The sequence below is a fragment of the Homalodisca vitripennis genome, chromosome 8 (genome assembly GCF_021130785.1).
Source record: "Homalodisca vitripennis isolate AUS2020 chromosome 8, UT_GWSS_2.1, whole genome shotgun sequence".
Taxonomy (NCBI): Eukaryota; Metazoa; Arthropoda; class Insecta; order Hemiptera; family Cicadellidae; genus Homalodisca; species Homalodisca vitripennis.
In genome coordinates, this window is record NC_060214.1 from 107,842,999 (window position 1) to 107,867,790 (window position 24,792).

Consider the following 24,792-nt stretch of genomic DNA (forward strand, 5'->3'; position numbering starts at 1 on the left):
CAAAATCTACACAGGGTACTGCTCCTTCAAAAAAAGGCAATAAGAAATAATGGCTGAATTGGGTTTTCGGGACTCTTGTAGAGGGGTGTTTAAGAGACTGAAACTGCAGACAGTTGCCAACCTGTACATCGGTGAGGTAATAACCTATACAGTTAACAAAGGACTCGTCCAATTCTTGGATACACATCCTTATAACACTAGGAACAGAGCTAACTACAGACTCTCAGCACATCACCTGACTGCCTATGAAAAAAAACCGTCCTATATCGGGGCTAGACTCTTCAACATCCTTCCACCAACGCTGAAAGAACAAAAAAGCAACATGAACTTTAAAGAAACTCTACTTGACTGGCTGTTGGACAAGGAGTTCTACTCTGTTGAAGAATGCCTGCAGATAGGAAGACCTTCTCACTGATGACCACGCAACTCAAGTTTAAAAACTCTTGACGCCATGACTGTACTCCATGTTTATGTCAATAAAGATCATTTGTATTGTATTGTATAACTAAAAGAGGACTATGACATCCCCGGCGAACCATGGCAATTCAAACGATTAAAACAATTTCAATTGAAAATTACAAAAACCACCAAACTTGCTACCATAAAACAGTAGTAATTTTGTTGGATGGTAGTAACATGTGCGAGTCAAGTAAACCAGAAAGTCTTGTTTGTTAGTTACAAAGTTTAATACCAAAACATACAAATTGACTTTTTACAATAATACGTTGGCTAATGGTGTGTAATGGACACAAAAAGTTTTTTTTACTTTAAATGTGCATAAAAAGTTTATGGGAATAAAAAAAGTTATTGAGATTTCACAGCATGACTAGTTTTTTGCACTAACTAAATTCTGACCATACAACCCAAATTAACACAAGTTTATTGAAATAAAAAATATATTTACAAATTTGTTTCATAATATTTCCCTAATTTATTATGGGAATATTAATTAGTGGTAATATTTATTTATTACCGTAACATATATTATTAAACGCGGAGTTGATAAATTCAATTAGTACAATGTTTGTATTGCCTTTGTTTAGTTAACATGCATATTCCATACATACACCTGGTAAATGAGGTGAATATTAATTAAGACAGAAACCAACAAGAAATTATAAAACATTAATTTTGTAAAGTTGTATAAAATCTCTAAATTAAGATTTACATTACATACTACAACTGAGCCTGTCAAAACATGCTACTTACAGATGCGTTCAGATGTATATATACTTTTGAGAAAGACATAATGTACAGTAAGGGAAAAATAAATGTGCAGAGGTTTCTTATAAGAATAAAGAAAAAAACTTCATACAATCCTTTAAAATTTCGACATTATGTCTTTCTCAAAAAGGATATAATTTTTTATATCCTTTTTGAGAACGATAATATGTCAAAATATTAAAAGATTGTACGAAGTTTATTCTTTCACTCACATACAATATATAATTCATATATATATATATATATATATATATATATATATATATAAATTGTATTTTAGTACAACCAAAATTGTTAAATTTGTTATTACTTAATAAAAAATGCTAATAGGAATTTTATATACATTACAATACAATTTAAGAAGGCATCTATAAATTTATTATATAATTGAAAATGGTGACAGAAAGAAAGTGACACAAAGAAAATCTCTATAAACTTAAAAAATGAAAATTTTCAATAATGACTTTATCCAATTTCACAATGTATATGTGTTTGCTACAGTACTCTGTTTAGTTTATTTAGTGGCAAAATTTTTAACAATTTTATGGGCGGCTATTTAACAATTCTTTAAAATCGAGGAACTCATAAATAAGATGAATATAAGAATCCCACTATCTCATTTAAAGATATTTTCAATTCTTTTTATTTTTAAATATGTCAAAGATATATTAATAATATACAATGAAGGTTATTAAATTTGATTCCAAATTGACTTTAACTAAAAACTGAAAGACTGCAAATTTTATACATGCAAAATCACAACTAAAGTTTTTGTTATGATATGAGTATATATTACATAAGCTGTGTTCCAGTATATATTCCTCCCAAAAAATACCAACCAAACACTTGAGAATGGCAGAAAGCAGCATGATTTGAAACAGATAAAGAAGCCATATCCCTTATAACCTCAAATTATAGGATATTGGATGAACCATGGTTTTGTGTTACGCACCAATCCGTTACCATATCACCCTTCCAGCCCAAAGCCACTTCAAACAAAGCATGCAGACCATACCTTACGTTCTCGGGTAAACTGCTCTAGCAACGATTAGCGTTCACTGCCCCTGAGCTTTTGTAAGGAACCGGAATGTCTAACACTAAAATGTTTGTAAATTCAATAACTTAACAAATAAAAATCAATATTAACAAATATCAATGAACAGAAATTTGGAATACCTTTAGAAAACAAATAACATAATATTCATTAAGTGAATATATCTAGAAAAAAAAATGTTTTATACAAAATGCAAATCTAATTTTTTATGTTTTGACAGATAAAATGGTACTGAATTAATTAAGGAAAACATAATACTGTGATAATTACATAAAATCTAATCTGTAATATCAACCCTCAAGCTGGCAGTCCCTGAATAACCAATTCTAATATTAAGTAATTCTTTAAGAATCAAACTTCTAACTTATACTGGGTTTTATTAATTTACTTTTACTTTTGGCTCCCTTTGTTGTATCAGTTCACATATCATAATTATTATAATATTGAACAAAAAGTACTAAATGCACATTTCGCATTAATTAATATAAACAAATATGAAAAACATACTTTTTAGTCATATAAACTTTATATTTCATATAAATCTACATAACGCATTGGATAAAAATGTATACAGTAAATGTGTCATATCCAGGCCTCCAATGGCCGACCTGATGATGAACGATAATACATTTCGTAACTGAGTAAAGGAAGCCACATGGGCAAGCTGGATCACATCCTCCCACAGGTTCGGCTGAGGGCAGGAAAGAGGAATGAGAGTTTCGTTTCCTTTCCCTTACAATTAATTCGCTTAAACAGTTTTGAGAAACAATGACTTTGACGAAACTATGATAACAGTACTGTTGTGTCAAATTTTTGAATCTGCATTGATTGGGATGTGCTGTTGTGGTGGTGATATCATTGCATTTAATTTTTCAGTAAATTAAGATCTGAATTTTATGCATTGATCATAAAAAATATCAAAGTTTGAAATAGGATAAACTACTTTTGTACAATAAATTTGGAAAATTTAATGAAAAACAGTTCTTGCAAAGTATTTACCGTTTTTATTATTATGCAGCCAGCGCCATTAAAAAGTAAACCATTACATCGTAGTGCATTTGCCGTAAATAACTTACATTCTACATATATAAAGCATATATCTGGCTTTAATGATATCTTACCTACAGATATGATAGGTTCTACTGAATATCAATTTTTTTTCTTTATACACTAAAAGTTAGGTAAGAAATTTAATTTGGAGCCTAAATTTTTATACATGTTTAAATTTTTTTAAACAGCATATACTTACTGACAAATTTCCGAAACACTGTTATGTTTTAAAACTATCCATCATCAATAATGATTTTTTAAACAAAGATTATATACTCGTCAAGACAAAAAACTAACAGAGTGCATAAACAGTGTCAATAGTTTGTATGCCAGCTTGAGGGTTAAGCTACAGGAGGCTATAGACAATGCTATATGTCTAACACTAACATTGTTAACGGTCCAATCAAATTTAATGAATTAAGTTTTATGCTGAAGTTTACTAAATCTTAATTAATATTTATGACTTTTTATGATTGTTACAAATTTTGATTGTAAAAAATGTGAAATATAAACAATAACAAATAAATTAATAAACAAATATAAAAATTTGTAAATAATATTCTTTCTCTGTGTTTATACAATATTGAACTTGAGACCAAAATAAGAACTCAATAATAATTCACTCTCTTAAAGACAATTTTATATTCCACAAGTTATTCTTTATTAATAACTGAATATACAGTTATGTAATTTATTTCTAAACTCTATTCAAGTTGTACATAGTACTAAAACTTTTCAAAGGTGTAGTAGTAGTATATTAGTAACATTTTGAAAATTATTCTCATCTGAACTTTTTTTTTAAAGAAATGCTATGATGAAGTGGAAGACAGCATACCTGACTCTCAACCAGCATAGCCATGTCCATGAACATGTCGTGCAGTTCCCGGATGGAGTTCTCCAACTTGATGATGTCCGCGTGTCTCGCTTCGATGTCCGCTAGAGTCTGCTTCGCTTGTTGTGTCTCCATTATAATCTGCAAACAAACCATCATTATATTATCTCATGCTTAAACAATGAAATGTGAAGCGTGTATAAAAATAAATAAATAAACATTTAAAGTCTTAAAATACATGAACTAAAAATATTTCATAGAAAAAAATCTCTTCGCAATAAAAAAAAACAAAAAAAATTAACAATAGTATAAATAACACTGCAAACTGTACAAACAATAAAATAAACTAATAAATTGTATTTATTAAATTATAACAAATTTCTGATTGAAATGATAGTTTAAAAGCAACAAATTTATAATCACATACTAAGTTAAAGGGTTATTTTAATCTCTCAACCCATGAGTTAAAACATACAAATTATTACATACAAATTAAAACATACAAATATATTTTTGAAAACATAACAATTTTGAAATAATAATACTATCTGACATAATCAATCAGGGTGTTTAATTTGGAAAACAACAAAACCTTCCTCAAGTGTTGAAAGAGTTTTTCTAAGGATACATTTTTCTGTGAAACATCACTAGAAAATTCAACAATATCGTAACTAACCATGTTATTCATCATACTCTCATAAGGTCCTCGAAAATCCAGGGAGGTGTTATAATGTTTGGAGTTGGCTCAAAAGCTTTAAAAAGCTGGTTAATTCTTTATCCAAACAAAATGCACTTATTATAGACATGCTATTTGCCTTCAGCAGCACCATTTTAGATCCTACTTATGATTGTGAAGAATACGAGGTCTGTCCAAAAAGTATCCGACTGCCAACCAGTAGGCAGCCGCGGCGTAACCGACCGGCTCGAAACCGGTTATTGGAGGGGAGGGGCGAGCCTACTCCTTCCCATATTAGGCACTGAATACAATCCGGTCACTCAGTGAGTCACAGCGCTCTGTTACGTATAGTACTGCCGTGTGTGTGCGTCGCATTTCAATATGATTGAACGTGTTGAGCAGCGCATTTGCATTAAATTTTGCCAAAAACTTAGCCATTCAGCATCAGAGACGATTAATATGATACGGAAAGTTTATGGTGACGTGTCTATACACAAATAAAAGAGTGGTTTAGGCGGTTTAAAAATGGCCGCATATCAGTGGAGAGTGATGACCGATCTGGCAGGCCTTCAACGGCCAGAAACGCTGAAAATGTTGAAACGTGTTCGTGCAGCAATTAATGAAAACCGTCGATTGACTGTCCGAGAGCTGGAAGAAGATTTAGGAATATCAAAATCGTCAGTTTCTAACATTTTACACGAAGATTTAAAAATGAACCGTGTTTCGGCAAAATTTGTTCCTCAGCTGCTGACAGAAGACCAAAAGAACTGTCGACTTGAAATCGCACAGAACAATCTGGATTTGATAAAAAGTGACCCAGGGCTATTTAAAAAAGTTATTACTGGTGATGAGTCATGGGTTTATGGCTACGACCCTGAAACTAAGGCTCAATCTTCACAGTAAAAAAATCGCGAAAAGCAACGGCCGAAAAAAGCAAGACAAAGTCGAAGCAATGTCAAGACAATGCTGACAGTTTTTTTTTGACCAGGACAGCGTTGTTCATCACGAATATGCTCCAAGAGGCCAGACAGTGAATAAGGAGTATTATCTTGAGGTCCTAAGGCGGCTACGAGATGCAGTGCGAAGGAAACGACCTGAACTGTGGACAAGCCTTGACTGGATCCTGCACCACAACGCGCCAGCTCATTCCTCAAATCTGATTCAGCGTTTTTTGGTCAAACACGACATCAACATATTACGACAGCCTCCCTACAGTCCTGACATAGCTCCTTGTGACTTCTGGCTATTTCCGAAATTAAAAATGCCTTTGAAAAGGAAAAAGATTTGACGATGTTGAACAAATAAAACAAAATGCGAATGAAGGACCTGTTAGCCATTCCGCAAAATGAATTTAAGGAGTGTTTCCGGAAGTGGGAGGAGCGTTGGAATAAGGTAGTGGCTTGTGGAGGGGAGTACTTTGAAGGGGACCAGATTACCGTTGCCGCCAAGTAACGTCAGTTCATGCCAGACGTCAAGGTCGGATACTTTTTGGACACACCTCGTATAGTCATGATGACCACATGACATTAAGAGATAAAATTTATGTGCTCATCACTTTTCAGAATTATCATGATATATTTTTTCAAAACTCAGAGAAACTGCAGAATCTCTGGAAGACTATCAGCGGTTTGACAAACAACTTTATTGTACATAATGACGAAAGATTTAAGAACCCTAATGGCATTTCTTTCAATTAACCATAATTTGAAAGCAATTAAGCTTGTATGTGAATTCTTTTTAAATGTGGAAAATAAAAGACTGTGCTCTAAAAATAGGAGTAAATAAACTATAAATATATATTTTCATCAACATATACTTTCTTAGTTAAACGTAACAAAAGTACACTCATTTACGTCCATGTTTGCTTCGAAGAAAATAACTCCAGTTCAATACTCAAAATACTAAAGTCATAAGTTTTCCTTCTCTGAGCTCAAAAGATCTCACGCTATTGAAAGTTTATCAAAACTCGAGTAGAGCATGAATTCTTGGATTTTCCTCCAGCATTATCATCATGTGATGGAAACCTGAAAAGGCCTGCTACGTAACTTTCAGCAAAAGAAACAGAGAATTAAACTAAATGTGCATTCAAAAACATTCCTGAAACTCCTTGTCAGATCCACCTAGTCAACGGTATGACTTTATTAAACTCAATACCTGTCTCACTGTTTATAGCCTGTGATACTATTGAAGACTGTAAAGTTTATAGTGGACCAAGTGTAAAAACCTCTTAATCCACTGACTACCAATTAACTTTCGAAGTGGCAGTAATTTTTTTCCTGAGATGGTAGGCCATTTTTGATTGTGTTTTGTACCCGTACTTTTGTGCAAAAATAATTTTTAAATACATTTTTACAATAAACCTAAATGTGTAATATATTTTTTCAGGAAAATGTGGAGATAATTATGGTATAAAAACATTATGCATAAAGCTTAAAAATTACTACACTAAAAAAAATATTATTTGTCTTTTTTTCTTAATGGTGGGATTGCACCTGGTATAGTGGAATTAGAACAAATATTCGAATCTGAGATGCCAATTTATTCTTCGTTTTATCTAGTTTCAGAAAATATATTGGGCATCCAGATTATCTTGAAGATAAATAAAATATATATCTCAAATAGTACACGAAAGGCTAAATTTGTTACTACGGGTACGATGATATTGAAAAATTGATAAAAAATATAATTCTTACACTAAATGTTACCAAAATTTAGAGAAATATACACACTACAAAACAATAAATAAATTAATGATCAATTTTTAAATTTTTTTATTTTTGAAAAGTGTTGGAACATACCTATATTTGTTACTATGGGTACAATCTTTTTGCACAAATTGGTAAAAGAATATAAATTTTACACTACGTTTCCAAAGTTAACCAACATAACAAACCATACCCATGATATATCACTACTTTTCAAAATGGCTAGATGTAGGTATCTTTCTTGTAAGTTTTATGACAGCACTGTAGCATCACTGTTACCAAAACAGCAAAACAAATTTAACCATTGAAAGCAGCAATTCTTTATGTTCGAAATAGTGTATAAATAGTGGTGGCAGTGTTGATTTATGTACTATATGAACTGCCAGAACATGTGCGTGTCAGATCAACAATATGTCGATTGCCAGTTCTAAGGTTAAAATTCAAATATTTTCACCCTCAGGTACCAAATTAATTTTTCATTTCACAATGAAAATCATTGTGTGAGTGTTTAGGGTCAATTAAAAATATCAAACTACCATATAACATGTTGAATTTGTATTTTACTACCTTATATTTTAAGTATTTAAGCAACAACTGGATTTATACCAAACCTACCACTAAAAATAAAATCATTTGGAACATTAGCTTGCCTTGGCCACTCCCAAGTTTGAAGACTAGAACTCTTATCATATAATTTTCCTTAATGAATTCATCACCAAGCAATTCTTTCCTTTCACTCAAAATTTCATCTACTACTACTTTTTTTCAATCAAAGTTACCATCACTCACTTCATTTTTATTTACTTTGAGTATATTCCCCACAAAGTTACTAAAACTCTCAGAAAAGAAATGATCTTACCGCAACATCATTTCAGACGGTAACTAACCAAAACAAACAATCAACAGATGAAATGATAAAGAACCGATTTTGAGCGAGTCGACCAGCGAGTCGACTCCAAAATCAAACATGTTATATTTTAGTAGATCATCGATATAATAAGAGGGTGGTCTGAAAAGTTTCCAACCTAACAAGGATACAAGACATTTTTTCTGAAATTTTTTTAATTTTTCTACATAGTTTCCTTGTAACTCTGCACACTTCTTCCAGCGATGCTCCTATCTCTGTAACCCGTCCAAATAGTACTCAACATTTTTCTCCGCAAAATAATTGTTCTAGAAGGTGTATGCCTCTTTGATTTTACGTAAAAATCTTGGTCCTCCGAGCACAAGTTTTAAATGATGGAACAAAAAGAAGTCACTTGGAGCTAGATCTGATGAGTAAGGCAGATGGTCAAGCAATTCAAACCGTACTTTGTGGATTTTCGCCATTGCAACTGCTGAGGTGTGAGATGTTGCGGTGGCTTGGTGAAAACAGGATTTTCTTTTTCTGCAAATGTGGCCGTTTTTCCACAAGTTCTGCCTGCAGCTTGTCAAGTAATGATGCATAATATACTCCTGTAATGGATTTTCCTTTTTGAAGATAAATTAAAACTCCATGACTATTACAAAAAATAGTCGCCATCACTTTTCCAGCCGAAAAAAAGTTTTTACTTTATTTGATTCCGTAACCCCCTTTGCAGTTATCTGTTTAGACTGTATTTTTGTTTCAGGTATATAACTGGTACATCTAAGCTTCATCTACAGTAATTAATAGGCGCCAAAACTCAGATTTATTTTGCCTAAACTGTGCCAAAAGAGCGTTGGAAATGTTCATTTGAACACGTAATTTGTCTAATGTGAGCAAACACAGCACCCAGTGTGCGGACAGCTTTCTCATGTCTAAATGTAGAATAAATAAGTGACAAACACGTTCTTTAGACATGTTCACAACCTCTGCTATCTCTCTCACTTTAATTCGATGGTCGTCTAGCACCATTTGGTGAACTTCTTCGCGATGTTTTTCTCGGTAGTTGCAGTTTTTGGACATCCCAAACGTTCATCGTTTCCCAAGCTCTTATGGCCATGTTTAAATTCAGCAGTTCAAAATTTCACTGTGGTAAATAATGGTGCAGAGTCCCTATACACAGAATCCAACATCTTTGGTTTGTGAAGGCGTACTACTTTTCGAAAACAAATATTTAATTACAGCTTGATAGACGATTTTGTCGATTTTCACACAAAAAACACACAAACTCACTCAAACAACTGTTACTAAAAACTGCGAATCCAAAGTAGCTGAAACTTTGGTGAGTAAGTGTAAATAGATAAACAACGAAATTCAGTAGCTTTTATTTACAAGTGACGAGTGCTGCCATTTTCACATTGAGGTCACAAACTTTTCACCACCCTTGTATAGGCAAATGCCAAAATAATTGATTTCGGAAATATTTTTTGACTCCAAAATTACGAACTTAGCACGAAAGGCAGTGCCTGTCATCAGTAATTACACCGATGCTAACTGATGACAGGCAATATACGTCATTGATAACCAATGGGTTAATTACAAGCAATTTCTTGAAGTTGACCTGGTATTTAGTATTTACAAAATAAGTCACATTTTGTATGACATTAATTAAAGGGCCTGGCTGAAATCAGTGTGAAACAATCGCAGTATATAACATTCTATCTGAAATTTTTACTACCTCACATATATCATGAGTGACATTAAACCTGGGTGAACATCTACGCTATTTCCATCCCTAATGTCATTCTTTGCTCAGACTATGTTATTGGATTGTACAGAAATTACAGATAATCTGTATGTACTCACCCCCTGTGTGAATACTGCTGGGTTGCCCTGTTCTAACATCTCCTCTAGTTCTTCGTTGGTTGTTTGTCTACCCGCTGTAACCAATTACCTTGCATTAGTTTAGTTCACTGAGCAACGACTAAAACAATATAATGAAAGATACTAAAAACTATCTGTATAATATAAAACATTAAAAAAAAAAAATTTACACATATGCTCTAAATTGTAGTTTAGTTCACTGAGCCAACGACTAAAACAAATTGTAAAACTATCTGTATAATATAAAACATAAAAAAAAATTTTATGCTCTAAATTGTAACACTTATTTCGGAAGTATGACATTTTTTTAAATTCCCCGTGATTTGTATTCTAAGTAAGTGACAGCAATTTACTATATAAATAAACAATTTTCATTAATCAATATTAAGTTTTGCTCTACACTAATAGTAATTTGTAATCTCTGTATTATCAGAGTTTTTCTGTATACAAGGTAATCCAATTTCCATTTAGCTTAGTTGTTGATTGGATTTTTACTAATAAACAAGTTTTTTATATATATCAAGAAAACCACAAGATCAAAAGATTTATTAGTGACAATTGATGATATTGAATGTCAAAATGTATGCATGGATTGGATTTCAATATGGTGTTTGTGTGTTTCAGTGTGGGTCTACATTGTAGAGCATTGTCTCTACTGTTAACATTTTCCTATTGACTACAAGGATAAATATAACTTAGTAACTATAACTATAACTTGGTAATTTCTAGGAATTTTGAAAGACTACACATTGTTACTTACTAATTTCCAGCTGTCTCTGTATTCTGCCTTTACACCGCTCACGGTAGTCGGTCTGTGTGCGGTTGTATTCCGTCATTACCTCAACAAATTTGCGTGACAGAGTCGAGTGCTGCGTTTTACGTATCCTCAGGTCTGCCGATGACTTGTTCGTGTGTTCCTCTTGTTCTATATTCTGTTCGATAACTGTGGACAAACAGAATCACATTAGCTTAATTTACGCATCCATATTTCTGATTCTTGCACATCTGTACAATAATGCATTAAAAATGTCTTCTACGTGATGACACAACTAAGAAAATCATAAAATCTACTCTAATATTATTAGTAAGTAATGTTCGAAATAGATTATTTAAATTATTGGACTTTGAGTAATTAATATTTATTATAGAAAAGTCTGTTAAGACTATCAACTTTACTGGCAACTTTGATTTTTGTCTTCAAATAGTAATTCTAAATCATTATATTCCTTTATTTTTCTCTTGTATAATTTTGACTTATTGAAAATGTTTGATTGATACGCATAAAGCCTTTTTATATATCCTATAGTTTTTTTTTGTTTAGTAATTATGATTTGAAAGCAGTGTTCATGAAAAAATTGGTTGCTTGAAGTGGACCTAATTAAAAAAGGAAAACAGAAATCATAAATGGCTACCGGTTTAGACAGAAACTGAACCTGTGGAAAACGTTTTTTTTTCCATACTCCTACCTAACCATGTGTTGTCTATGTCAAGGTAACAAGCCTAGATGTTCATAAAATCATTTAACCATTCAAATTCTAAACAATTAACTTAAAAGAATACCTGACACTGACCGGATTTGTGGAATATTGTCACAAGTCTAGTTCCACATAGAAAAGAATCAAATCTGCATCAAAACTGTCTTAGATCAGCTGATCATTGATAAATACACCTTTCTGATGTGCAGTAATATACAGCAACACAAAATTGTATAATAAATTGAAAGACGCTACAAGTAATAATAATATATAAATTACTCATAATCAGTTTAGAAAGCTGATTTTATTCAATACAATGTATACATACTGCATGATTTTTTGGAAGAGGAACATTGCAGGGTCTGATGATAATTCATGAGGATGATTTGATAAACATCTTGGATTCTACACTAATGAATAATTCTGACCTTATCTTCAAATTAGTACTCCTATAAAAGATTATATCCTGAAATAAGATAATGAGGGGGTCTCAGTTCATTTTGACTTTTATAGGTTGTTTGCCAATGTTTTCAATAACTGCGGAAAACAAATACAACTGGAAATCACTGATTGAATCAATTCTCTTTATTTCTTGGAAGCTCAGCCATTACCTGTGATATACTCAAAGTCATTGATAAAGCCCTTAACTTGGTTTCGGCCGACAGATTATTCAAAGTACAGGAGTTAGCAGAAGCCACATGCATTTAAACCAAGTGGGTACACTCCATTTTACATAATGAATTAAACATGAAGAACCTTTGAACAAGATAGGTGTGCTTTTTATCACTTCAGAACAAAAAAGCAAATCTAAATGTGAATATATATAAATTTTTGTATTGTTTTGTGGCAATTTATTGATTAGGGTACATTATTACACTCAGAGCAAACTCAAATCGTCTGGAATTTTGCAACATTTTGCACTGATTTTATTGACTTACATTACTACATTCCAGAACAAAAGCAAAACAAAATGTAAAAATTCCTGAGAATTGTACGTGTGAACACAGATCCACTGGAATTTTGTACCATTTTGTGGTAATTAAAGACTTGGATAAATCAATACACACCAGAAACAAAAGCAAATCCAAGTAAAAATATTGCTTTGAATTAAAGTGTTCCACACAAATAAACTCAGATTTTTTAAGGAGGTTTTGTGTTAATTTATAGACTTAGATATATCATTACATAAGAAAAGAATAGTAAGCGCAGTGAATTACAAATTTACTGCAAAAATGGTGGAAAGTGTTCCAATCGCTGGATAGATGATGGCAACAATGTAGTGAGATGTTAAACACTAAACATACATTTTGGACATATTGAAGATGGCAATATTGAAGTAATACCCAAAAAGTGGCTAAATGAAAAGAGTTCTTTCTTTATCAAAATCGGCTGATCTGCAATTTGAACAGTTCCTGTATCTTGCTTATTCATCAGATATAGCTCCCTGAAACCATCACATTTTCTTTTACTTAAAATATTCCCCTATTCACTTTAGAAGAAACTTTTTGAAAACTGGTAAAACAATCGTACAGAAAGCGAATGATGAACATTTTGGAACTTTCGAGGAAGCCCATTACTGTAATGCGTGTGGATGGAGAATCATGCGTGCAAGCAAGTGCCTTGAAATTTGAGACGATTTTGTTGATAATACATAATAAAGGTAAAATTTTTTGTTCCTGCCAAAATAGTACTATAAAACAAAAAATAACCATAACAGTGTCTTGAAATGTAGCAGTTTAAACCTAGTCGATTCACATACATTTTTAGGACTGAAAATTGATAAAAATTTTAACTGGAAATTTCATGTTAATAATCTAGTAAACAAACTAAGCTCTTTTTGCTTTGCAATGAAAATATTAGCAGATTCAAGTATCTATTTCTACTTGTAAAATTGTATACTATGCCTATATACGATCAATTTTGAAATATGGTATTATACTCTGGGGTTCATCTCCTGATTTTGAAAAAGTATTCATAGCCCAAAAAGCTGTTCTGAGAGCAAACGGTTGGTGCAAACCTTAGAGAGAGAGCTGCAGACCGCTATTAAAAAAATCGAAAATACTCACACTACCAGGTTTATATATTTTTTAATTGTTGAACTTAGTCCATAAAAATCCAAACATATTTGACCAACACAAAAATCAGCATAATTATAATACTAGACACAAAACTCTTCTTGCCTTTCCAATTCATAAACCATCTTTATTTGAAAAAATCCACTATGTATGGGAATTCGCTTATATAATTGTTCACTAAGAGCTTAAAAAATAGTTTTCAAAATAGTATTAAAAACCTCATAGAAAAAGTTTATTAAAGTGTAAATGAAATGCAGAAAGATTTTTTAAAATAATATAACTAATCAATTTTAAAATCCCAACCCATGCAATTATTCATTATTACAAAATATTATCACTTCAGTCTATGTAAAATATGGATGATTTGTTATTCTTTATAGACATAATACTATATAGACAATACATGCAGTACATACTGCAACGCTTGTATTTTAGTTATACTTTTAAAAACTTGACCATGCACCTGTTTGTATTACTTATGTAATTATTCAAATGTCAATGAGCAATAAATACTTTGAATTTGAATTTTAAACCAAGTTGTTTATTGTATCCATATAATACAATCAACACTTGGTATAAATTGAAAGATATCATGACAAGAATCACAAACTTTATCAATTAAATATCCGATATAGCATTGTCTTCAATAACGATCGTACGGATGTTATAAGACACGTTTCCGAGGAGTCCCAACTGGCAAGACGTGGTGTAATCACACCTGGCCTTGTCCCAACAACAGATTATACCTGATGACGGTTTATTCCACACTATTACACCCCTAATCCTGTGGTAATCAGGTCACCAAGCTCGGTTCCCCTTCCGCCCTCTACCCCCGCTTTGATCACTTCTCCCCCCCCCCCACCTCCACACCTGGCCTTGTCCCAACAACAGATTATACCTGATGACGGTTTATTCCACACTATTACACCCCTAATCCTGTGGTAATCAGGTCACCAAGCTCGGTTCCCCTTCCGCCCTCTACCCCGCTTTGATCACTTCTCCCCCCCCCCCCACCTCCACACCTGGCCTTGTCCCAACAACAGATTATACCTGATGACGGTTTATTCCACACTATTACACCCCTAATCCTGTGGTAATCAGGTCACCAAGCTCGGTTCCCCTTCCGCCCTCTAACCGCCCGCTTTGATCACTTCTCCCCCCCCCCACCTCCACACCTGGCCTTGTCCCAACAACAGATTATACCTGATGACGGTTTATTCCACACTATTACACCCCTAATCCTGTGGTAATCAGGTCACCAAGCTCGGTTCCCCTTCCGCCCTCTACCCCCGCTTTGATCACTTCTCCCCCCCCCCCACCTCCACACCTGGCCTTGTCCCAACAACAGATTATACCTGATGACGGTTTATTCCACACTATTACACCCCTAATCCTGTGGTAATCAGGTCACCAAGCTCGGTTCCCCTTCCGCCCTCTACCCCCGCTTTGATCACTTCTCCCCCCCCCCCCCACCTCCACACCTGGCCTTGTCCCAACAACAGATTATACCTGATGACGGTTTATTCCACACTATTACACCCCTAATCCTGTGGTAATCAGGTCACCAAGCTCGGTTCCCCTTCCGCCCTCTACCCCCGCTTTGATCACTTCTCCCCCCCCCCCCACCTCCACACCTGGCCTTGTCCCAACAACAGATTATACCTGATGACGGTTTATTCCACACTATTACACCCCTAATCCTGTGGTAATCAGGTCACCAAGCTCGGTTCCCCTTCCGCCCTCTACCCCCGCTTTGATCACTTCTCCCCCCCCCCCCACCTCCACACCTGGCCTTGTCCCAACAACAGATTATACCTGATGACGGTTTTATTCCACACTATTACACCCCTAATCCTGTGGTAATCAGGTCACCAAGCTCGGTTCCCCTTCCGCCCTCTACCCCCGCTTTGATCACTTCTCCCCCCCCCCCACCTCCACACCTGGCCTTGTCCCAACAACAGATTATACCTGATGACGGTTTATTCCACACTATTACACCCCTAATCCTGTGGTAATCAGGTCACCAAGCTCGGTTCCCCTTCCGCCCTCTACCCCCGCTTTGATCACTTCTCCCCCCCCCCACCTCCACACCTGGCCTTGTCCCAACAACAGATTATACCTGATGACGGTTTATTCCACACTATTACACCCCTAATCCTGTGGTAATCACCAAGCTCGTTCGGTCCCCTTCCGCCCTCTACCCCCGCTTTGATCACTTCTCCCCCCCCCACCTCCACACCTGGCCTTGTCCCAACAACAGATTATACCTGATGACGGTTTATTCCACACTATTACACCCCTAATCCTGTGGTAATCAGGTCACCAAGCTCGGTTCCCCTTCCGCCCTCTACCCCCGCTTTGATCACTTCTCCCCCCCCCACCTCTTTTCATTAATTAATACTCTGAACAAATAAGAGCAGCTTCTTTCAATAACTGTTTGATGATACTTTTATCTCGGTTAGTATTATTCCTGTCCATAATAATAATAAAAAAACCAAAACATGTACTGCTCCTCCCTCATAATACTCACCATTCTATACAATACAGTATCAGACCGAAGTGATGTAATATGGAATCACCCAAAACGTATAATACTTGCTTACAGTTCATTAATCAAAGTCAAGCTCCCAAACCTTTACAGTAAGAATATGTTATTTTCTATTTTTACTATATCATAATATGTTAAATAAAAGACAGTAGAGATAACTCTTCTACAATCAAAAATGAAGAATTATGTACAAAATAATGTTACATCACCTCAGGGTATGACTTAATTAACAAAACTGTTTAAAATATAATAATAGTATAGACTTTTCATTTTAAAAAAATTGTAAATTCCAAATTATACTTATTGAGAAGTTCTTTTTTCAAACAACCACACACATAATATTAGGATTCAAACTAAAAGTAAAACAAACTATTCATATAACTAGAACCCTCTATAGTTTTTTACAATGTTAAAATAGCAAGTGTTCTTTAGGTATATTGTAGGAAGTATTATTTGATCATTTTTAAATAGAGAAAAGAAATTTTTGGGTAACTCAAGACTTTCAAATTGTAGTTTAAGAGATTTTAAAGTATACAAATGGTGAACACTAATGAATTTTATCTAACCAAATTCATAACAAGTTAAAGATTAAATGGAGCCTGTATGTTAATTAGTTTTCCTTAGTCCTATACTGTGAATAAAAGGTTATGTATATATAGTAGGGTTGATAAATAAGTCGTATCAATGGAAAAAAATTCTCTTTCATATGGAGAGAGTTTGTTATTTGAAAAGAGTGGCCCTGATATTGCGCTACTTCTCAGTGTTGACCAGGGGTTTCAACTTTATTTGCCCACTGCATATTACATCACACTAACAACACAACTCTAAGTTAAATTACTTGTAAATAAAAGTTCAATAATAACTACTATACATGGACTGTATATGTTCCAAAACTAATAAAGGAAGAATGGCTGGCTGCATATAAGACTTTTAAATTCTTTCACAGTATAAAAATTAGGCTTTTGAAAAATATTTACAATCTGTTTTAGGAACAGTTTGTTGGTTTAGAGGTTTTCTAAATTTATTCTTACGCGAGTCAAAATAACTAATATAAATGTTTTAACTTAAGTTACAGACTTTGAATAGTAATACACATTAATGATTTTAAATGTGAGCAGAGAACTTACATTTTCATTTTATTAAATTCTGTCCTGGAGAACATTTTTATTGAACACACATACTGTATTAATGGTATTATAAAAATGAACTGATCAAAATACCATTCCATACTCTATGTAACTTTCAACTGATGAAAAAAGTGCCAGGAATACCTATGTTATTTAGTTTTTAAAAGATGTTTGTGTTCTAAGCAATCAAAGGCTTTTGTGAAATCTAGGAAAATTTCTGTATTAGGAGTTTTATTTTTAAGACCACCAATCAGTGCTTCTACCATTTGTACTATTGCTGTAGATTTGCCTTTAGAGAACCCATGTCGGACATCGTTAAGTAGCTTGTATTTTAAAATTCTTTTTAGGATAACTCTTTTAATCAGTTTGGAGAATGTAGGTATGAGGGAAATAGGCCTATAATTACTGGCTTGGGAGGAACTTTTATTTTTGAATTTAGGGTAAACTTAGTTACTTTTATTAGTGAAACTAGCTCATTACAACAGAACTTTTGAGGATACTGCATTGATTCCTGAGTTTTTTTGCTTTTAGTTTATTAATAATTGCCACCAGCTCCACTGCATTTGTATTTTCATAGTTCACCAGCTGTTGCGTTGTTGCCTGTCGAGTTGCGAGTTGCAGTTGTTTCTTCAGGTTTTTCTAATTCTCTGCTATACTTATAAAAAGAAGGTTTAAATATTCAATAACTTCTGGTAAATTGCTTATGCATATTCAGACAATGTTGTGTTGATTGTATTCCATATTGCTTTTGATTTATTTCCTGCATTATTAATGTAGGTAGAGTTTGCATTCTTCCGTGTAAGTTTCACATGGAGTTTCTTTTACTCTTGACAGATACTTTTTTGCCATTTGCATCCCCAGTCAGCTCAAATTTCTTAATAGCTCTTAGATACTCCTCTTTAAGGCTTTTAGCTGGATTCAATTTAAATTACAATTTGTGAAACTTTTGCATTTTGGTTTTTCTCAGGGGACATGCTGGGTCCATTGCAACTCTCACTGTATTATTAAAAACTTTAAAGGCTTCTTCAGCATTGTAGTTTTAATAAAACATTTTATCAGCTCTAGCAGACCAATGTTAGTTTGAGATTTTGGAGGTTATTCTTTCCAAAACTCTGGCTAATTCTGGTCCACCCCCCCCCCCCCCCACCCCCCCCCCCCCCCACCCCCCCCCCCCCCCACCCCCCCCCCCCCCCACCCCCCCCCCCCCCCACCCCCCCCCCCCCCCAATTGTTACCACTTGAACCTTGAACTCCGCTGTATTGACACCCTTGTTACAACTTGAACCTTGAAGACCTCCGCTGTATTGTCACCCTTGTTACCACTTGAACCTTGACCTCCGCCGTATTGACACCCTTGTCACTTCTTGAACCTTGAACTCTGCTGTATTGACACCCTTGTTACTACTTGAACCATGACCTCTGCTGTATTGACACCCTGGTCTTTGAATCATTGTCCGTATCATGCTTTATCAAGGTGTTGAAAATTTGGTGAGAACTGTAATTCTCTGTTTCTCATTCATTAAATACATTCCAACTTCGTTTTCTGACATTTTGTAAATAAGAAATTCTTTGATTAAGTGGTTTTTTCGATGCGATGTTGGACTGTTTTAACCTAATTTAGGTTTTGCTGAGAATATTCAAATTAAATGAACCTGGCCAGTTTGACCAGCTAGTATGAGGACCCTTTTATTTCATATTTTAATTTTTGATAAATTGTATTAAATTGTAGTCTAACACCAGTGTTAATATAAATTGAGATTTCAATAAGTATAAATATTTATTGAAAAGAACACAACTAGCAAACGTTGACAAAATTCCACACCGCTTGCAGAACTCCAGAACAATATTTAACTATTGTAAAGATTCTACAATTTATCAGTCAGTTTAGCAAAACAGGCGGTTGTCAAAGTAAATAAGTCAATTGGTTTAACTACTACCTGTAAAATACTAGTTTAAATGGTGTGTTTATGTTGTGTCTTATCCACTAGTGGATGATAATTACTACAGGATAACTAACTAGATGCAATACTAGTCTAGCACGTAAGAGCCAATTTACACTGCATAAGTACACAACCTGGTTTGACAAAGGAACTTTTCCCAAGGAAATCGATTGTGAGCCACGCTAGTTTTGGCGTAGGTTATAATGGGAAGGGATAAAAACATTAAATGATCATTTTTCTCAGATTATATTTTTCCTAGCTTCAAACACCCAAAACTGACTGTTAGACACATGAATAATAGTTACATCACCGTCAGATAACTGAATAAAGAGATTGAAAATCACCACTGTAAGGGTCTGTATAAGGATTGTTGACGCTGCTGATTTAACATTTACTTACATGTCAAATGGTTGATTTTAAGCATGTCAAGCTAAGAAAAATTTGGTTTACACCTTTAGCCATTTTTATAACTTCCATTTTGACTTTCACCCAAACGACGATCGAATTCTTTGTTAGAAGAAATGTATGTACCGAAAACTAGGATGTGTGCTTATACAATGGAAATTAGGTCTCTTTCTGGACTATAAATTGTTCTTTCTGTTCCCTATTTTCTGGTATATAGGTCGGAGCTTATAGTAGACAGTTGAAAGAAATATGAGTGCAGAACTCATAAAAAGCTTCCATAAAATATTCCAAACAATTAATCGCCTGGATTTTAATAAGTCGCCAATTACTGAAATAGTTCAATAAGCTGTATATAATTACTTGACGGACGGTACAGTTTTCCCTAGCCTCACCACACCTTTATAACTATCAGGTACAAAGAGTCTAAACGAAACCTTCCTTTTTAAATTAACTTGAATACGTTTATTACAACTAAAAATTAATGTTTTACTAGCTCGTATACAATCAATCAAAATTCTTTATACAGAATCATGGAGATTAGATATGGCATCATAAATATTGCATAATACTGTGTAACAGAATTATAACAGAAATTCATGTTAGCTCAGTGTAGAACTGTTCCTCCAAATTAGGAATTTCTGTTCAGTGTTGAATTGATGGTCTTGAAGTAAAAGCTGTAGCTTCCTCTTGTAAGACTTGGTGTTCCACTTTCAGCTCGTTTGCCTCATTGTTAAAAAAAATGGCCATTTATGATTGCTTTCTGGTACACAGAGTTACATGGTGTTGAGGTAGTAGTATGTAGCATTTATAGTGTTGCAATGGTCGACATTTTGGAGTCTCGTTTCGTTTGAGTTGATTGTTTACAGATTCACTTCTTTCATAAAATATTCCAAACAATTAATCGCCTGGATTTTAATAAGACGTTAATTATTGAACTGGTTTTAAGAATTACTTGAAGGACAGTACAGTTTTTTCTATCCTCACCACACCTAATAATTATCGAGTATTTGGGTCTACACGAAACCTTCCTTTTTAAATTAATTTGAATATGTTTATTACAACTAAAAATTAATGTTTTACTAGCTCATATACAATCAATCAAAATCTTTATATAGAACCACGGAGATTTGATATGGCATCATAAATATTGCATAATACTGTGTAACAGAATTATAACAGAAATTCATGTTAGCTCAGTGTAGAACTGTCCCTCCAAATTAGGAATTTCTGTTCAGTGTTAAATTGAAAGTAAAAGCTGTAGCTTCCTCTTGTAAGGACTTGGGTGTTCCACTTTCAGCTCGTTTGCCTCATTGTAAAAAAAAATGGCCATTTATGATTGCTTTCTGGTAAACAGAGTTACATGGTGTTGAGGTAGTAGTATGTAGCATTTATAGTGTTACAATGGTCGACATTTTGGAGTCTCGTTTCGTTTGAGTTGATTGTTTGCAGATTCACTTCTTTAACGTAAATAGATATTGCAGTATCATTAACTCCTTAAAAGCAGTACAACAGCTATCTTAATATTGTAGATGTTTCAGAATTTTTTATTCTTCTCTTTTCTGCCATAGTAAAATCTATACTATGCCCAATTTTTTTTTTCATGTTGTTACGTTCCAAGCTACTATAATACACATCAAGTGTGATTAAAACAATTTGTGATATATTGTTTTAGCAGTATATATTGTTTTATATCGTTTTAGCTATAGGCCACTTGTCTGCTTAATTCGTTTTGTAACATAAGTAGCAGAACTAAGTATTTTTGCACAATTCCACAATATGTCGTTTCCAAGATAAAGTTTGAAATACTTCCAGTACTTCCTGAAAACATTTACATCCATGTGTCTTCTAATCTGTAAGCTGTGTAAGACTTACGAGCATTGGTCTTTAAATTACTTAAAAATTTTTAAGTAATAAGTAAATAAAATGGAATTGGAAATTTAAATCCTAATGGATGTTACATAAATCCAAGATGTTATGTAAAAATCTGTTTCTTACTTGAATTTTTATATTTATTTGTGCGTTTAATTTATTTATATGTTTTTAACTTATTACACGTATTGTTATAAATTTTAAATGTAGATATTGTAATTATACACTTTTGTTGACTATAAATGTATTTTATTTTACCCATTTAATTTGACATGTAACCTTTAATACCTAAGATTAAGGCTACACTAAGACTAAGTGTAAGTTCGACTATGTCTGTTGCAACCACTGTTGATTAATAACAATAAACATATTTCATTTCATAGGGTTGTTTAAAAATATACTCTATCGCATCAACGCTTCTTACATGCACGACTAATTACTTACATTTCGGTTAAAAATTAATTTTGTCTCTATACTGTAATGTCAGTACTCAAAATTATAGGATTATTATTACGCTTATTAAAAAATACTGATTTCTTTTTATGGTATAAACTGTTTAATTAAATTTTATCAATTAGTCTACAATTCTTCTGGATGAACTAAAAGAGGTGATGTGTCTATCTTTAATGTTTGGAAACCTTTTCAATGTTGAGAACACACTCGTCCCTATATATTACAGGTACTGAAAGTGCACATGTGTAGACCTCGTGTGAAGATAAATCCAAGGATGAGTATCTCACACCATCAATGGGGGCTATCAATGACTAATGTGTCGCTGGGGGAGGCAGCAACAGGTGTATAAAACAGGCTGACTGATTAAACCTCAGCATCATCACTTTGTCACTGACGCTCTTCTCTCCTGGCAGATTATACCCCCCCCCCCCCACCAACAACCAGCCACACACACACACCTAACATTCCTTTCCTAGTACTTTAATCTGTTGTTTCTTACAGAATATCTGTCATATCCATTCACCTACTCCACTTTCCAACTGAGCACACGACAAATATGTTCAAATCACTTTTATCGGTGATCACACTACGTGAAATACTGGAAATGTGTGTGTTTTTTCCACTAAACTAATTTATAATTAACGTTTAGTGTATAATTAACAGTTACTTCACTTTGTGCCACACGTTAACTTTAACCTAACAAAAAATTCATACGGTTTCATTCCACAATCTTTCTTTTTAGTTCTTTAAACTGAAATGAGATATTGTACTGAGTATGAATCCTAATACCTTGATATTGAACTTTCTGCTCCAATCATATTTAAGCCATAACAATACTTAAAAAATCTAAGTTGAATTTGAGAAACACTTTGCTACTAGAAAAATTCTATAAATACAATTTGTTCAATAAAAATATTGTTTTCAGTGTTCTTTACTTACATTAACTTTCAGTGCTAATCAATATTTTTTTATAAATTTAAATGTCTGGCATACGTAATATGAAGGGCAGAATATTTAACTAACACACTTGGTGAACTTATTAACTAATCAATATAAAACTTACTACATATATATGCTTCTTGAAATTAATTCACTGCATTTATTCCCCCCCATCCTAATTTAATATATTTTAAATACTTTTAAGTAAATTCACAAAACAAAAACATTATAACTAACTGAACTGAATTATTTTGACAGATCCAGAGAGTAAAGATTATATATCTATAACGAAAAAAGATACTGAGAACAGGCACATAACAACATATACATTGTTTTAATTAACAATACTTATGGTAGTTACCATTTAGTGCAATTTAAATTTTATGACTAAAACTATAACACTTGTAGATTAAACTTATCATGCATGCTTATCAATGTTTAAAATCGTTACACTCGTGAGAAATCTTTCCTCTTTTAATATATAATATACAACCTCTGCAGAAACTTTACTGGTTCTTTCCTTAGAACAATTCGGACAACACATATCATGACTCATCATTAATTGATCAGGTTTCCTTTGACTCATCATTAATTGATCAAGTTTCCTCTGATAATGAAGATGCTTCCTTCCTTCGTTTGCAGAAGCCATTTCTTTCTACTAAGTACTTTTAACTACATTTGTATTAAAAATATATCATTATGAATACAAAATTGAGGAATATCAACAATGACTTAAAAACAAAGGGTTTCAGAAGGGCTCTTCCTTAAAATCTATTGGTTCAAAAATTACAAGCCACAGGACTAAACACAATATTATGAAATTACAATAGGTATCCAATTCTGAATACCAATAGAAAAAAAATCTTTCTCATTTACAGAAACTAACTTTAATACAAACAAACCCCTGTGATTTGATTGTTTGAACTAAACCTATTTAAAGTAACACTATTGTAAGCTTTGTAACACGTGAAAGGCAGGTTTATTTCGGTATCAAACGAATTTGGTAGCTGATCTATCACACTTCAATCTAAAAATTTTAATAATTACAAAGGAAGAATTCATTTCAAGCTAAACAGATTATTAAAATAGGTCAACTTTTTCCATCTGTACTTTTAACAATCTGCACATCACAATCCACTTGTTAAAAACTGTAGACACAAACTTAACATAACATAACATTGACACTGCAGCTGTTAGGGATAAAAACATGTACAATGATAAGAAGGGGTTGACAGTTAATCTTATGCACACCCACAACCCACATGTCTGGAATCATGTGACCTTCTTATAGCAATGACACAGTAGCTCTTAGGGATAAAGACATTTGCAATTAACCAGAAATGTGTTTGACAGTTACGCACACCACAACCCACATGTCTGCAATCATGTAACCTTCTTATAGCAATGATGCTGCAGCTCTTAAGGGTTAAAAAAACACTTGTAATAAACCAGAAATGTGTTCGACAGTTACGCACACCACAAACCCACATGTCTGGAATCATGTGACCTTCTTATAGCAATGACACAGTAGCTCTTAGGGTTAAAAAAACACTTGTAATAAACCAGAAATGTATTGACAGTTACGCACACCACTACCCACATGTCTGCAATCATGTAACCTTCTTATAGCAATGACGCTGCAGCTCTTAGGGTTAAAAAAACACTTGTAATAAACCAGAAATGTGTTCGACAG

The 24,792-nt window shown here is 33.5% G+C and overlaps 1 protein-coding gene across 1 annotated transcript in view; it reads right to left on the bottom strand.

Moving 5' to 3' along the window:
- The window catches only part of LOC124367859 (syntaxin-1A), a 96,981-nt gene that overhangs the window by 38,378 nt on the left and 33,811 nt on the right, over positions 1-24,792 (bottom strand). The window contains exons 5-8 of the mRNA XM_046825023.1: positions 11,434-11,464; positions 11,030-11,212; positions 10,252-10,325; positions 4,164-4,301 (exon numbers count right to left, since the gene is read on the bottom strand). Coding sequence (XP_046680979.1) covers positions 4,164-4,301; positions 10,252-10,325; positions 11,030-11,212; positions 11,434-11,464 — 426 coding nt within the window. The remainder of the gene's footprint in view (positions 1-4,163; positions 4,302-10,251; positions 10,326-11,029; positions 11,213-11,433; positions 11,465-24,792) is intronic.